The sequence below is a fragment of the Octopus bimaculoides genome, chromosome 16 (assembly GCF_046866305.1).
Source record: "Octopus bimaculoides isolate indiv1 chromosome 16, ASM4686630v1, whole genome shotgun sequence".
In the NCBI taxonomy this organism is placed as follows: Eukaryota; Metazoa; Mollusca; class Cephalopoda; order Octopoda; family Octopodidae; genus Octopus; species Octopus bimaculoides.
The window spans coordinates 47924897-47940724 of NC_142943.1; the positions used below are offsets into that span (position 1 = coordinate 47924897).

Here is a 15828-nt window from a genome sequence, read left to right on the forward strand (position 1 = left end):
TATGAGGGCAATTCATGAACCAACAATTTTACATCCATTAAATGATCAGACTTCTTCCTCACCGTGTTCAGTATCTTTAACTTGTTTCATTCATTGGACTGCGGCCATGCTGGGGCACTACTTTGAAGGGCTTTTGTCAAATGAATTGATGCCAGTACTTTTTTTTTTCTTTAAGCCTGGTACTTAATCTCTCAATCTCTTATGTCGAACCATTAAGTTTTAGGGACATAAGCCAACCAACACTGGTTGTCAAGGGGTGTCAAGGAATGGAACACACACGCACATACAATAAGCTCTCAGGTTCTCTCTACTAGATTCACTCACAATGCTTTGGTTGTCCCTGTGCTATAGTGGAAAGCATCCAAAGTACCTGGTAGGAAAACAAGTTTCTTAACCACACAGCCACATCTGCACCAATATAAAAAAAATTTAAAAAAAGGAAGTTATTGTTGTTCATTGTTCTTATTATTGCTAACCCTGAGCAAACCTATCTATAACTAACAGTATTCCAATCATGACAGTCCCACCTTTAAAACCCAGAAAAGGTATGATTTGGGAGAGGCTCTGGCTGTTATTTCTAACAGGTTAAGCAACCATTTACAGGTTCCTCTCATTAACTCATATCGTAGCTAGTTTTGAATAAATGTGTCTTCTCTACTATAACAGCTTTCATTTGAGAGATGGAGTGTATCATCAAACAAGGCCCATGGGGGGTAAACCTACAAAGTTAATCTAACCTAATTTAATCCAATCTAATTTGATTTGCTTGCTACAGCCATTGATAGTTAGTTGTGCTTAGTGTTCGAATGGAAAACATGATATGAAAAGTAGTATGACCAAGGTGTTTGGGCAATAAATTAATAGCAAAATGTCACAGTTGTGAGGAAGCATAATTTATGGATTAAACGAAAATCTATAATCTGTTCAGCTTTCTTTTAATTCTTTAGTGATTTGATTGATATTGTTCAGGTTTATTGATTTTTATTGTTAAATAATTTGACTTTAGTATGAAATATTTCAGGTGGCTAATTGTGGTAGTGTTAGGAATTGCATAGCTGTAAGCTTACTATTGCTACTAACTAAAGCATATTGTCAAATCATTTCATAGTTGCATGATGAGTTAAATATGGGATGGTCTGTTGTTCACCAAACCTGTACACACAGCTTGTTATTAGAACTAAAGCACAGATCAAATGGCAAACCTGACTATAAGAGGATTGCAGTCTCTAGTGGAAGTGAAATTAAGTATTATAGTGGCTTCGGTAGATTCTTGTGTGTTTTTCTAGGCTCATTGAGAGATTTGAAATTCTTCACTAAAACACAAAACATACCATTAGTTGTACAGTTCCCTCCTCCTCCACCTCTTTCTTCTTCTTCTTCTTCTTCTTCTTCTTGATGTTAAATGATGTTTGATGAGGAGGATGATTTCAGTGAGGTGGGGCTGGTGCGCATTGATACTGTTGAGAGGTAAGCCCGAAAGAGCATGCATTCTCTCCTGGTGACCCCGTACACTTGCTGGCTTCTGGTACGTGGAGTTCTCGACAGGTAGCACTTGCATGTGCAAGTTGTTTGCAAAACACAACCATGCAGGAGCAATGCCACAAAGGGTTTATAGGTGGGGAAACAAACACACATACTTACCTGACCTGTGATCCATGAATGCCTAAGGGGTCTACAAAAAAAGTTCTTAAGGTCAATGAAACAAGATCAAAAGTCAAAGAGGCATGTCTTTTAAAAGTCTGGGATCCTTGGTTGTGAGAAAGTTGGGAACCACTTAGCTACAACATTGTTAAAATTATTATTGGTATAGTCAAGTACTGAGTCGATGTAATCAACTATGGCCCTCCCCTTAAAATTGCTAGCTTTGTGCTCTAAATTAGACAATTATTAATTGTAATTTTAGCTGTATCATTTGATCACATGGAGTCTAGGATGTTATGAAGCCTTCACACTTTTCAACCAATTAAACATCATGACCAGCAGGACATCAGCCTTTACATTTGATACAAAGCTAGTAGTGATGGGTAATAGCAACAATACTGGACCTTTTTTCTGTATGGGTCCCATAAAGCAGCAAACACAGATGTAAGGGGTAAGGAGCACTTGTTCTTCATAGAGTAATCCTTGGTCTGAGATTCTTTGATTTGGCTGCAGATTGCTGTCTCTACCTTTTCAGCTTTTCATTCTTTCTGTACTGTGTTGTTTTCTATGCCATTTTTTCTCCCCATAATTCTGTATACCCCTACCAGCATTTCTTTTTTTCCTTAAATTTCTATGATTACTATCCCCTCGTTCATCACCTCAGTTATAAAGCAATCAGTATTATTATTCAAGTTGAAGTTCAACCAAAATTGTCTATTGTTTGAAGAGTTAGTTGGTGGGGAGGGTCTCTCTATAATGCTACAGCTTATATTCTACCTGCTGATTGAGTCATACTTGATGTTAGTCATATACCTTAGCAGAGAGAGAGAAGTAATAGACAATGCCTTTAATCATTTGTTGACCACTATAGATCATAAACTCAATAATCTTAAATTCGTTATTTTTTTTTTTTAATTCAACTCTCCATTGTTAATTCTGTCTGTACAATCATAATTTATTTTACTCTATTTTTCTTAATTTTTTTCCTTTAAACATTTTACTTCTATTTTTTTATGACATCAGTGGAATAGTTTTTTGTATTTTTTTTTCCTTAGTTTTGTCCTTTTTTATGGTTGGTGCAGTTTGCTTTTACAGTTTAAATTTTGCTCATCTATTATTAACAATTTCAACTGGTAAACAGAGGTAACATCTATCATCAGCCTACTAGCTGGCCAGATCATAGCCTGCCTCTTTCCATTGGATAATGCACCATAGCCTGCCTCTTTTCATTGGCTAATGCATTATAGCCTGCCTCTTTTCATTGGATTATGCATCATAGCTTGCTTCTTTTCATTGGATAGCAATATCTAATATGCAAAAAAGGTAAACAAAATTATTTAAAATGTAGACAGTTGCATAAACAGGGTGACAAGGTATCAATCCGTTTGCCATGACTGTATTTCACCTCTTGACACCAAGAGTGAACTGGAGCAATGTGAAATAAAGTGTCTTGCTCAAGAACACAACGCACAGCCTGGTCCGGAAATTGAACTCACTACCTCATGATTGTGAGCCCAGTGCTATAACCACTGAGTTTCACACCTTCACTTAAATAATTAGAAGTCTGTATATCCTAGAAAAGCCAGTCGTGTAATCTCCAGCTAGGTGAACTAAGGTAATGTATATCAAAGATAACAGAACAATCGTTAAGTGAGCCGCTAATCCATCAGATTATCTATTCATCTATTTCTCCAATATATTGTTATAATATGACATAGGTTAATTTTTAGATGTCAGTTTAGTTTGAAAGTTATAACCTAATAATTATTATTTAATTAAGCTTTTCAGTAATTAAAAAATATTAATTATTGTATTTTAATTAAATATAACAGAAAACTTTAATATTCAATTAAACCAATGATTAATAATCTTTCTCCCTTATTGTAATTACCTTTTTTTTAAATATATTATTGGTTATTCCTTTGTGTGTGTGTGTGTGTGTGTGTGTGTGTGTGTGTGTGTGTGTGTGTGTGTGCACGGCTGTATGGTTAAGAACCTCACTTTGCAACCCACATGGTTTTGTGTTCAGTCCCACTGCATGGTGCCTTGGTTAAGTGTCTTCTAATATGGGTCAAACAAGGCCTTGTGAATGAATTTGGTAAGTGGAAACAGTGTGGAAGCCCATCATACATATATGTGTTTCTCTCACCATCACCACCACTGCCACTTGACAACTGGCATTGGTTTATTCACATCCCTGTAACATAGTGTGGCAAAAGAGGCCAATAGGATAAGTAGCCAGCTTACAAATAAACCCTGGAGCCAACCAGTTTGACTAAATTTCTTTGAGGCAGTACCCCAGTATGGCCATAATCCAATGACTGAAACAATTAAAAAAGTAAAGGGACACATGGACACACACACAAAAGCATGCATTCATATGATATAGGCTCTAAAATGCCATTGTGGTGGTCATTGTATTTGAAACTTTGCGAAATCATTGTTGTGTAATACAAATTCCTTCTTGAAAGGTTTCCAGTGATTCTGTTTCTCTACTCCATTATTTCGACAGGAAAGCATGCATGGTCATTTTGTCTGTTGGCAGCAAGTTTTAGTAAAAGAAAATTATCAATAAATTCTTGAGAGAATGACTCAACTGCTCCATGTGACTCACTGAGCAGGCCAACTTTTTAATGACAGTTTATATAAACCGCTGTGAAATAAAAATTAAGAATGTCGTAGAATGTAGCAGGCCATTGTGGTGGTTCTTTGGCAAATGAACACGAGACACAGTAGAAAATGTGAGTGGGGAAACTTAATGTTGAAAATCTGTATTTTGAAAGGAGGAGGAGGAGTGGGAAATAAAAAAAAAATGAAAAATAATAAAAAACAATTACCATACACTTCTCATCAATTCAATGTTCAAGAATTGAGATTTTTTTCTTTTTTTTTTTTTTTTTTTTTTTGAAGAACAATTTTAAGATTTTGAGAATTAAAAACTTTTGGTAAATGGACAGGTTTTTTTTTTTTTTTTAGTTTGAGAAATATTTTGAGATGGAAACTGAAAGAAACTTGCCGTGTGTGTGTGTGTTCTTGTGTTTATTGTATTTGTTCCCCACCACTGCTTGACAGACTGTTGGTTTGTTTACATCCTTGTTTTACTAATTTTGCAAAAGAGACCAATACAATAAATATTAAAATTAGAATTGAGAACTGGGATTGATTAGTTTGACTAAAAACCCCTCAAGGTGGTGCCCCAGCATGATCACAGTTCAGTGACTGAAACAAGTAAAAGATAAAAGGTGTGTGTATGCATTGCAATCTTTGTATCTGTTAGGATATACGTATTGGGAGAGAGAGAGAGAGAGGAAGGGAGAGAATGTGTGTGTGTGTGTGTGTGTGTGTGTGTGAATATATGTGTTTGTCTATGAAGTTATGTTTCTGAGAGTGTGAAAGTGAACAAGTGTTAATTTGTGAATGTGTCTAATTATGAGAGAATGTGCGTGTGTGTGTGTGCGCACGCACACGCATCACACACACACACACACACATACTTGTATCTTTACAACTTGGATACATGAAAATACTTGATCTTAAAGCATGTTATTGTCTTAATTCTTTTGATGCCAACCCATCTAAAACTGCCTCTGATTCTGTGATACAAATTCCTTGTTTTAAAGTAGCCTAAACTAAATGTTCCATCAAAATTCCATGTTAATTTATGTTCCAAACTCTAGCTAAATAATGACACTTATTTTACTAAATTCTTCATAATTTTCAAAATCAAATGAAATAAAGGAAAGATATTTCAACAAAAATATAACAAAAGAATTAGTTAATGATTTAACCCTTTCTGCGAGTGCGTAGATACCATATACAAGGGCCTTTCGCTCAGAGTAAAAGGCAGGCTGTATGACGCATGTGTACGAACAGCCATGCTACATGGCAGTGAAACATGGGCCATGACTGCTGAGGACATGCATAAGCTTGCAAGGAATTAAGCCAGTATGCTCCGCTGGATGTGTAATGTCAGTGTGCATACACGACAGAGTGTAAGTATCTTGAGAGAAAAGCTGAACATTAGAAGCATCAGTTGTGGCGTGCAAGAGAGATGATTGTGCTGGTATGGACATGTGGCGAGAATGGATGAGGATAGCTGTGTGAAAAAGTGCCACACCCTAGCAGTTGAGGGAACCTGTAGAAGAGGTAGACCCAGGAAGACCTGGGATGAGGTGTTGAAGCACGACCTTCGAACATTAGGCCTCACCAAAGCAATGGCTACTGACCGAGACCTTTGGAAATATGCAGTGTGTGAGAAGACCCAGCAAGCCAAGTGAGACCATAATCCGAGGCCTCTGCCAGGGATGTAGCCAGCCCACTTATGCGTACCTTTCTTTCACTGAACACTAAATTCTGTTTGCGAAGACCTGTTGAGGCAAATGAAATCAATCCAAATTCGACAACTGGCACCCATGCCAACCTCTCCTTCATTGGACATTAAACTCGGCTTGCGAAGACCTGTTGGGGCAAGTGAAATCGAAATCATGATTGAACCAAATTCGATGACTGGCTCCTGTGCCAGTGGAGCGCTAAGAGCACTGTCCAAGCATGATTATTGCCAGAGCAGCTGTCTGGCTTCCGTGCCAGTGGCACGTAAATAGCACCAGTTGTGTGTGATCATTACCAGTGTCACCTTACTGGCACTTGTGCTGGTGGCACGTGAAAAACATTCAAGCTAGGTCGTTGCCAGTGCCACTGGACTGGCTCCTGTGCAGGTGGCATGTAAAAAAATACCATTTTGAGCGTGGCTATTGCCAGTACTGTGTGACTGGCCCTCATGCTGGTGGCACATAAAAGCACCCACTACACTCTCGGAGTGGTTGGCGTTAGGAAGGGCATCTAGCTGTAGAAACTCTGCCAAATCAGATTGGAGCCTGGTGTAGCCATCTGGTTTCACCAGACCTCAGTCTAATCGTCCAACCCATGCTAGCATGGAAGGCAGACGTTAAAAAATGATGATGATGATTATATATATATATATATATATATATATACACTCTCAGAGTGGTTGGCGTTAGGAAGGGCATCCAGCTGTAGAAGCCTTGCCAGATCAGATTGGAGCTTGGTGCGCCACTGGCTCTCCAGACCTCAGTCAAACCATCCGACCCATGCCAGCATGGAAAACAGAAATTAAACGATGATGATACACACACACACACACACACACATATATATATATCTGTTTGTGTTTGTCCCTCTGTTACCACTTGACAGCCACTACTGGTGTGTTTACATCCCCGTAGCTTAGAGGTTTGGCAAAAGAGACCAATAGAATGAGTACCAGGCTTTAAAAAAGTTGGGGTCAATACATTTGACTAAAAATTCTTCAAGGCAGTGCTCTAGCATGGCTGCAGTCAAATGGCTGAGACAAGTAAAATGATAAAAGCTAAAAGACACACAGACACACACACATACTCTAGCAAGCATCACAACACTTAACATCAAAATTTATTTTATTTTCATTTTCAAATACATTCAGTTTTGCTTCATATTGTTCTCTTCTCTTTTTTTTTTCTCTTAATTTTGTTACAAATGAAGTATGCAAAAGATTATTATAGTTTGTTTGCAGGTGATCTCTACGAAAATCAGACTTCTAGAAATGTCTTGTTGAAAAAAAAAAAATACGAAAACAAAACAAAAAAAAATGGAAAGGAAAAAATAGAAATCAATAATTCTTATTCTTACTTCTTTTTTTTTTCTGTTTTTTTTTTTTTGTTTTTTTCTTTTTCTCATTGCACACCTTATGTTACCTGAAATAAAGAGAATGAAACCAATAATAGAATGCATAAATAATGCATGCACACACACACACACACGCCATACCTCATCACTCAAATTCATCTTTCTCCTCTTCCTCCTCTCTCTCTCTCTCTCTCACCCTCCCACTTCCTCTCCTCGCTCCTTCTCTCTCTTATTACATTTACTCACACTCCTGCACTCTTGTACACCACAAATGTGCAAACAGGCAAATTCACAGAGATAGATAAATCCTTACATGTTTTCAAAAAACTTGAAGAATAATATGGAGACACTGCTCTGTCATCATAATCTTGTTACCATCTCGTCATCATCGTCATCTCTACATTATCTTATCTTATCATCATCATCATCATCATCATCATCGTCACTACTACCAATACAATTTTTACTATGGCCGTCATCATCATTGATATCAGCAATAGCATTGCCATCATAATCATCATCGTCGTCGTTGTCATCGTCTGCATCACTGTCACTACCAAATCCATCATGAGCAAGATAGCTAGCATGAGAATCCTCTGCAACAATACAGCTCAACTTGCTTAAAATAGCCAAATTTCCTCAAGTCACACTCTGCTGTCTTAAAATAATAAAAGGACGCATTTCATAATTTAGTTCTAGATATCTCTGAAGCAAAAAAAAAAAAGAAGACAAACAGACAGACTGGTCACATCTGGAATACTTTTTATCACATGTCGGCGCAGGAGTGGCTGTGTGGTAAGTAGCTTGCTTACCAACCACATGGTTCCGGGTTCAGTCCCACTGTGTGGCATCTTGGGCAAGTGTCTTCTACTACAGCCTCGGGCTGACCAAAGCCTTGTGAGTGGATTTGGTAGACGGAAACTGAAAGAAGCCCGTCGTATATATGTATATATATATGTGTGTGTCTGTGTTTGTCCCCCCTAGCATTGCTTGACAACCGATGCTGGTGTGTTTATGTCCCCGTCACTTAGCGGTTCGGCAAAAGAGACCGATAGAATAAGTACTAGGCTTACAAAGAATAAGTCCCGGGGTCGATTTGCTCGACTAAAGGCGGTGCTCCAGCATGGCCGCAGTCAAATGACTGAAACAAGTAAAAGAGTAAAGAGTATGTCTGCTCAATCAGACCTGGGACCAAAACAACTTCTCCATCGTCATCATCATCATCATCATCAAATTACCTATAATGGAATTAATCTACAGTATTAGAATGTTTATCTTTTGACTTGTTTCAGTCATTAGACTGTTGCCATACTGGGGCACTGCCTTGAAGAATTTCAGCTGAACGAATCAATTCCAGGACTTATTATTTCTTTTTGTAAAGCCTGGTACTTACTCTTTCAGTCTCTTTTGCCAAACTGCTGCTTAGTTACAGGGACATAAACACACCACCGTTTGTCCAGTGGTGGTGGGTGACACACACGCGTGTGTGTATATATGTCTTTGTGCATGTGTTTGTCACATACACAGGCTTCTTTCAGTTTCTGCCTACCGAATCCACTGACAAAGCTTTGGTCAACCTTAGGTTGTAGTAGAAGACTTCTGCCAGAGTGCCACACTGTGGGACTGAACCTAGAACAGTGTGGTTGGGAAGCAAACTTCTCACCATGCAGTCACACCTGTGCTTGTTGAGAATTTACCATTTTGTCCCAAAATTCCAGAGTTGGAGGCACTTGCCAAGAGAAATGAAGACCATAAGCTTGAAACATCAAAGATACATTTCCATTCTTTCTAAGCATCAAACTAATACACCTGTCTGTTGTTCCCTCACCTATCCCTGTCTTTTGCTTTCTGTACATATGAACCATATATGTATGTACACACACACACATGGTGGGCTTCCACACAGTTTCCGTCTACCAAATTCCCTCACAAAGCATTAGGTGGCCCAGGGCTATAGTAGAAGGTCCTTGCCCTTGGTGCTGTGTGGTGGGACTGAATCCAAAACCATATAGTTTTAATCATACAACAAAGCTTTTACCAATATATATTGTGTGTGTCTTTAGTTTCTGCACACTTGGCAGATAAATGGTAGAGTATCAGGAAAAACAAAATGCCTTGTGGTATTTGGTTTTGTCCTTTTACATTCTGAGTGTAAACCCTTTTCCAGTTCTTTGCCTTACATCTTTTCATGACCAGTAAAATAATAACAAACACCGGTCAACAAAATAAAACAGATTTCAAGTGTTCAATCGACTACACACCCTGCTCAATGAATTAGCATATAAGTGGCTGAGTATTCCAGAGGTACGTGTTCTCTTAATTTTCAGGCACAGTATGTGACAAGGCTTCAACACAGTTTCCTTCAACCTAGTGTTATCCACAAGGCTTGAATTCACCCAAATTTATTGTAAAAGACTGGGATGCCACGCAATGGGTTTGAACCTGGAACTGTGTGACTGAAGCAAACATCTCAGCCACTCATCTATACTGCGCCTGGCATATGCAGTCAATGAAATAGAGATGGATGAAATAACTAACTGACAGAAATAATGACTAATGTCAATTACATCAACTCTAACCCTTGATGGTGCTGCTCCAGCATGACCACAGTCCATTGAATGAAACCAATAAAAGAATATTATCATGGCTATTCTTCATCTAACCAGCCATGCATGTTATCTTTCATGTCCTTGTCTTTGATGTTTCTGTTTCCAAATATTCCGTTATCAGAATTTCTCTATGCTTAATGTTTTTATTAACTCTTTATCATTGATAATGCTAATGATGTTAATAGATATATAAATTAATTTACTCCCATAAAAGTTATGAAACTAACTCAGAAAAAATGTGACATTTTGTGTGATTTGGTCATGGAAGCTTCTAGCAGTCAAAGACAACATGTCGGAAAGGCTGGCTTTTTCAAAAATAGCACTTGTCTTTATTGGTGGTTAGTTTCAACACTAAATGGTTTAATTGTGTTTCACAGATTTTCATCACTCAAAAATGAGGTTATCCTTTCTCTGTAATGAAGGCAACCTAATTTAGAAGATGCTGTCACCTCAGAATAAACTGATACAGATTTTAGGAGATTCCTTGACCTTTGCAAAATCCTTGCTCTTTATTGCTGATGCCATACTGTCTTAGGTGCAGGCATGGCTGTGTGGTTGAGACACTTCCCAATCATGTGGTCTCAGGTTCAGTCCCACTGTGCAGCATCTTGGACACATGTCTTCTACCATAGAACCCAGGCCAACCAAAGCTTTGTGAGTGGATTTGGTAGATGGAAGCTGAAAGAAGCCCATCGCGCCTCTATGTGTGTGTGTGTGTGTTTCTGTGTATTCTTGTCTTGACAATGTGACGGTTGTAAATGAGCATCACTTGCATACAAGTGTTGTTGTTGTTCATTTATAGTCTTCTGTGAAAAACATGTCTGGTCATGGGGGAAATATTGCCTTGCTTGGAAACAGGTGAGGGTTGGCAACAGGAAGAGCATCCAGCTGTAAAAAAAAAATCTGCTTCAATAAATTCTGTCTGACCTACACAAACATGGAAAAAGTGGATGATGACGATGATGATGATGATGATGATGATGATGATGAATCTTGTTACATGGTAGTGACAAGCTAAGATGAAAATGACGGATGACTGACAAAATGAGTGATGGGGGCAAGAAACAGTCTGCTTTGTTAGGTTAGAGATGTTCACAGTCATTCAATCACATTACTAAAGAATACTGCAAGATCTGTTTTTGTAAAACTAAAAATTCAACTGGAGGATGGCAAATGAACAGAAGAAAATACGGTACCAGTTGAGTACTGGGGTCAATGTAATCGATAATCCCCCCTTCCCCAAATTTCAGGCCTTGTGCCTATAGTAGAAAGGATTGTTGTTGTTTTTGTTATTATCATCATCATCATTATTAAGGCAGTGAGCTGGCAGAATTGTTAGCATGCTGGACAAAATGCTTAGTGGTATTTCGCCCGTTGCTGCATTCTAAGTTCAAATTCTACCAAGGTTGACTTTACCTTTCATCCTTTCAGGGGTCAATAAATTAAGTACCAGTTGAGTACTGGGGGAGGTCAATGTAATCGACTATACCCCTCCCCCAAATTTCAGGTCTTGTGCCTATAATAGAAATGATCGTTATTATTAAGGGGGCAATCTGGCAGAACCGTTACCGTGTCAGAAAAAATGCTTAGCAGCATTTCTTCTTTCTTTACATTCCGAGGTTGACTTTGCCTTTCATCCTTTTGGGGTTGATAAAATAAGTACCACTGGTATCAATGTGTCAATGTAATTAACTTCCCCACTCCTCAAGGCTGCTGGCCTTTTGCCAAAATTAGAAAGAATTATTATTATTATTATTATTATTATTATTATTATTATTATTATTCAAATTCCGCCGAGATCAATTTTGCCTTTCATCCTTTCGGGGTTGATAAATTAAGTACCAGTTGAATACTGGGGTCAATGTAATCAACTCATCCCCTCCTCCAAAATTGCCGCCCTTGTAGCAAAATTTGAAACCATTATTATTATTATTATTATTATTATTATTATTATTATTATTATTATTATTATTTTTTGGTTCTTTTATTTTACAGCACCTCTCCTTCACACATTTGGTAGCAGTCCAGTGTTTGGCCTGTCTGCAGGAAAGAACACAGTGACCAAATCCAGTACGACCGTAGCTACCACCACCACAAGTAGTGTACGAACTTGTCTAAGTTCAAGCAGTCGCAGTAGTCACATGCCAGTCACGAGTTCCACAAATGCACACTCGAAATCTAAGCAGCGTTCGAAACAACGGCAGCATCCAGCACATCGAGAGTCAGCTGCAATAGTGACTTCACTGCATCGAGAGCCAGGTGGGCCATTAGGATTACACATTCCACTTGGCTCTTCATCATCGTCGTCGTCTATATCTCCATCTTCATTGGTTTCCTCTTCTCAGTCTCACCGGGCTTCAACGTCAACTACCACCACCACATCTACTAAGTCTACTGCTGTTGTACAGTCCCATACAAATACGGGGGGGCACAAACATGGCTTATTGCAAGTAAGTGTCTTAATACATTCATCTCTTTAAATTGATATATATATATATATATGTGTATGTATGTATGTATATGTTGATTTTTCAGTTGTTTATTGTCGTTGTTGCTATTGTTTAATTCTCTTGTCAGGTCGACCTTCATCTTACAGACCCGTAGTCAAAGGGATACCATCCTAGCTTGTTTTTTTTAAGGTTATCCAAGACATTGCATTGTCAGCAGTGGTGCACAATGTCATTAGTATAAGCAGTGTGAGTTCTTACAGTGACAACATTAAGCTTCTGTCTATACATTGTTATCAGATCTATAAATCTCAGTTAATTAAATGCTAAATTATGAAACTAAAATGATTGCAGTGTGAAGAACCTGTATTGACCATTCAAAAACAGATAAGGACTTGTTGACTGGGTCACAGTTCCTATGATGAAATTTTGACACCAAATAATGAATAAGTCTTTCTACTATAGACAAAAGACCTGAAATTTAGAAGGAGGAGCTAGTTGATTACATCAGCCCTAGTATTCAGTTGGTACTTATTTTATCATGCCCACAGAAGGATGAAAGGTGCCATCAGGTATGAGAGCATGCAGCATTGCAATGCATGGATGCATTCACCATTTTGCTAGTATATTGCTGGGTCCTGCTGGGTGACCTGTCAAGCAGAGTTATGGTCAGTTCCCATCTCCATGAGATACCTCCTCATCCACTGTGACCATGTGGTCTGTGTTTGACCAACACAAGCCGTCAACTCCTGAACAGAGTGTGAAATGATCTGCTTGTGTCTTGATGGCCAGAACAGTCGGGGTTCACGCCGAAGTGGTCAACTACTAACAGGATCCTGGCTCTTCATGTAGTCATCATCATCATCATCATCATCGTTTAACGTCCGCTTTCCATGCTAGCATGGGTTGGACGACTTGACTGAGGACTGGTGAAACCAGATGGCTACACCAGGCTCCAATCTGATTTGGCAGAGTTTCTACAGCTGGATGCCCTTCCTAATGCCAACCACTCAGAGTGTAGTGGGTGCTTTTACGTGTCACCCGCACGAAGGCCAGTCAGGCAGTACTGGCAACGGCCACGCTCAAAATGGTGTATTTTATGTGCTACCCGCACAAGAGCCAGTCCAGGGGCACTGGCAACGATCTCGCTCGAAAGTCCTTACACATGCCGCAGGCACAAGTGCCAGAAAGGCATCGCTGGGCACAGATGCCATCACAATTTCGCTTTCGCTTGCCCCAATAAGTCTTCGCAAACTGAGCTTCGTGTCCAATGAGGGAGACGACGTTGGCATGGGTGCCAGTCGTCAAATTTGTAGTCCTTGAATGTCAGTGGCAGGGGCTACTTGTAGCCTGTGCCAACCTCTGTAAGGCATCTGACTTGGTGGACAGGGGTATGCTTTGGAGGATTCTGGAGCTGTGAGGTCTACCTTCTCTGCTGAGTAGGTTGATGATGGCCTTGTACATTAGAACAGTCAGCAGGATGCTATTTAAGGGGTATTTGATTGTTAAGTCGCAGAGGTTGAGCAAGTATGTAGAGGGTTCTCTTAGACAGAAGTACTAAAGCACTTAAGGGCCCTATTCACACAATAAACTTTTAAATTTATGTTTTGTTAATACATTTAGCAATTGAACAGTTGCAGTGTGAAAGACACATATTAGCCATTCAGAAACACACACACACACACAGAAGACTATTAACTTCACTTAAACATTTATTATTTGCTATTTGGGAAAACAGTGAGCTGGCAAATGGAAGGTGAGTTCAAACTCACCTTCCATCTTTGGGCGGATAAAATAAGTTCTAGCTGAGTACTAAGGTTGATGTAATCATCTAGCCCCCCCCCCCTCGCTCTAAATTTCAGGCCTTTTGCCTATAGTAGAAAGAATTATTTGTTATTTGGTGTCAAAATTTCATCATACAAACGGTGGCCTGGTCAAGAAGTCTTTGTGAGTTTTTGAATGGCTAACACGTGTTCTTCATACTGCAATCATTTTAGTTTTAACTTACAATCTCAGATCAAACCATTTACCTGGCAAATACACCGTCATAATTTAGCATTTAATTAACTGAGATTTATAAATCTGACAACCATGTATAGACAGAAGCTTTAACATTGTCGCAGTTTGTGAGAACTTATACTGCTCATACAAATGACATTGGGCACCACTGTTGATACAGTGTTATAGTTAACATTGTGCATCTGTTCAGTGAACAAACATTGTCCCATTGTTCACACAAATAACTTACTCCTGCTGTTCACAGAAGTGAACTATTGCTGTTGCACTGTTCATTCATTCAACTCTGCTGTTCTCCATAGATTTGATGTCATGCCATTGCTTCATGGAACTTTGTGCCATCGTTGTTTCGTAGATTCTTGGGGAGTGAATGGTAAAAGTGTAAAGAATGCTGTATTTAATTATATCTCCTGACATTACAAGTCAGAATCCTGCTAGGGTCAGCTTTACTTTCCATTTCTTTGCAGCCAATAAAATACCAAGGTTGTATATGTGTACATATATATATGTATATGTACACCTATACATGCATGTATATTTATGTGTGTGCGTGTATACACACACTCTTACACTTAGTTTCACTGACTGCAACTACTTCTCTTTTCCCTTAGAAAAAGATGTGTCACCTTGTGTCAATAAATCAATCTTTGGCAATCTGAGCCTGTATTGGAGAGATAGAACTTGATACCATTTTCATAAATAATATTACCTTATGCCAATATTCACAGACAACTTCATAGATTTGGCATCATGCCAATACGCGTTGATTTGTCATCATGCAAATCTTTGTAGATTCGACGTATATGTGTGTGTGTGTATGCACAATGAACTTCCATCATATCATGTCTTCATATTGTTCCAGCTGTTCTTTTCACAGAAGAACTATCTACTCATTGAACTTAGGGTAAGTGGCTGAGTACTCCACAGACAACAGACATATATTAAGCAGAATCAATGTGACACTGTTTAACAAAGTTGAGTTTCTGAATTAAGCCTGGTTCTTATTCTATCAGTGACTCCTGCTGAACTACGAAGTCAGAGGGATGTAAACAAACCAACTGGTTGTCAAGCAATAGTGAAGGATAAACACAACACAAATACAAACATGCACACACATACACACAAACGTGTGTGTGTGTGTGTATATATATGACAGGCTTTTTTCAGTTTCCATCTGCCAAATCCACTCACAGGGCTTTGGTTGTCTCAGGGCTATAGTAAAAGATACTTATCCCAGGTACTGCGCAGTGAGACTGAACCCAGAACACACAGATTAGGAAGCAGAGTTCTTACCACACAACCACACCTGCTTTCTTTTAATATTATTTTCTTTCTTTCCTTTTCTTTTTGTTTTTTTCATTCTTTCATTGATCTTGAGGAAAATCCTCTCCACCCATGCCCTTCACAAAATCCTTTGGGACCATTGACCTCAG

The 15828-nt window shown here is 38.8% G+C and overlaps 1 protein-coding gene across 50 annotated transcripts in view; it reads left to right on the forward strand.

Moving 5' to 3' along the window:
• LOC106872674 (bromodomain adjacent to zinc finger domain protein 2B) overlaps positions 1-15828 on the forward strand; it is a 269963-nt gene that overhangs the window by 166673 nt on the left and 87462 nt on the right. For all 50 annotated transcript variants that reach the window (XM_089364670.1, XM_089364684.1, XM_089364669.1 and 47 more), the window contains one exon: positions 11928-12382. In XM_089364670.1, the coding sequence (XP_089220796.1) occupies positions 11928-12382 (455 nt within the window). The remainder of the gene's footprint in view (positions 1-11927; positions 12383-15828) is intronic.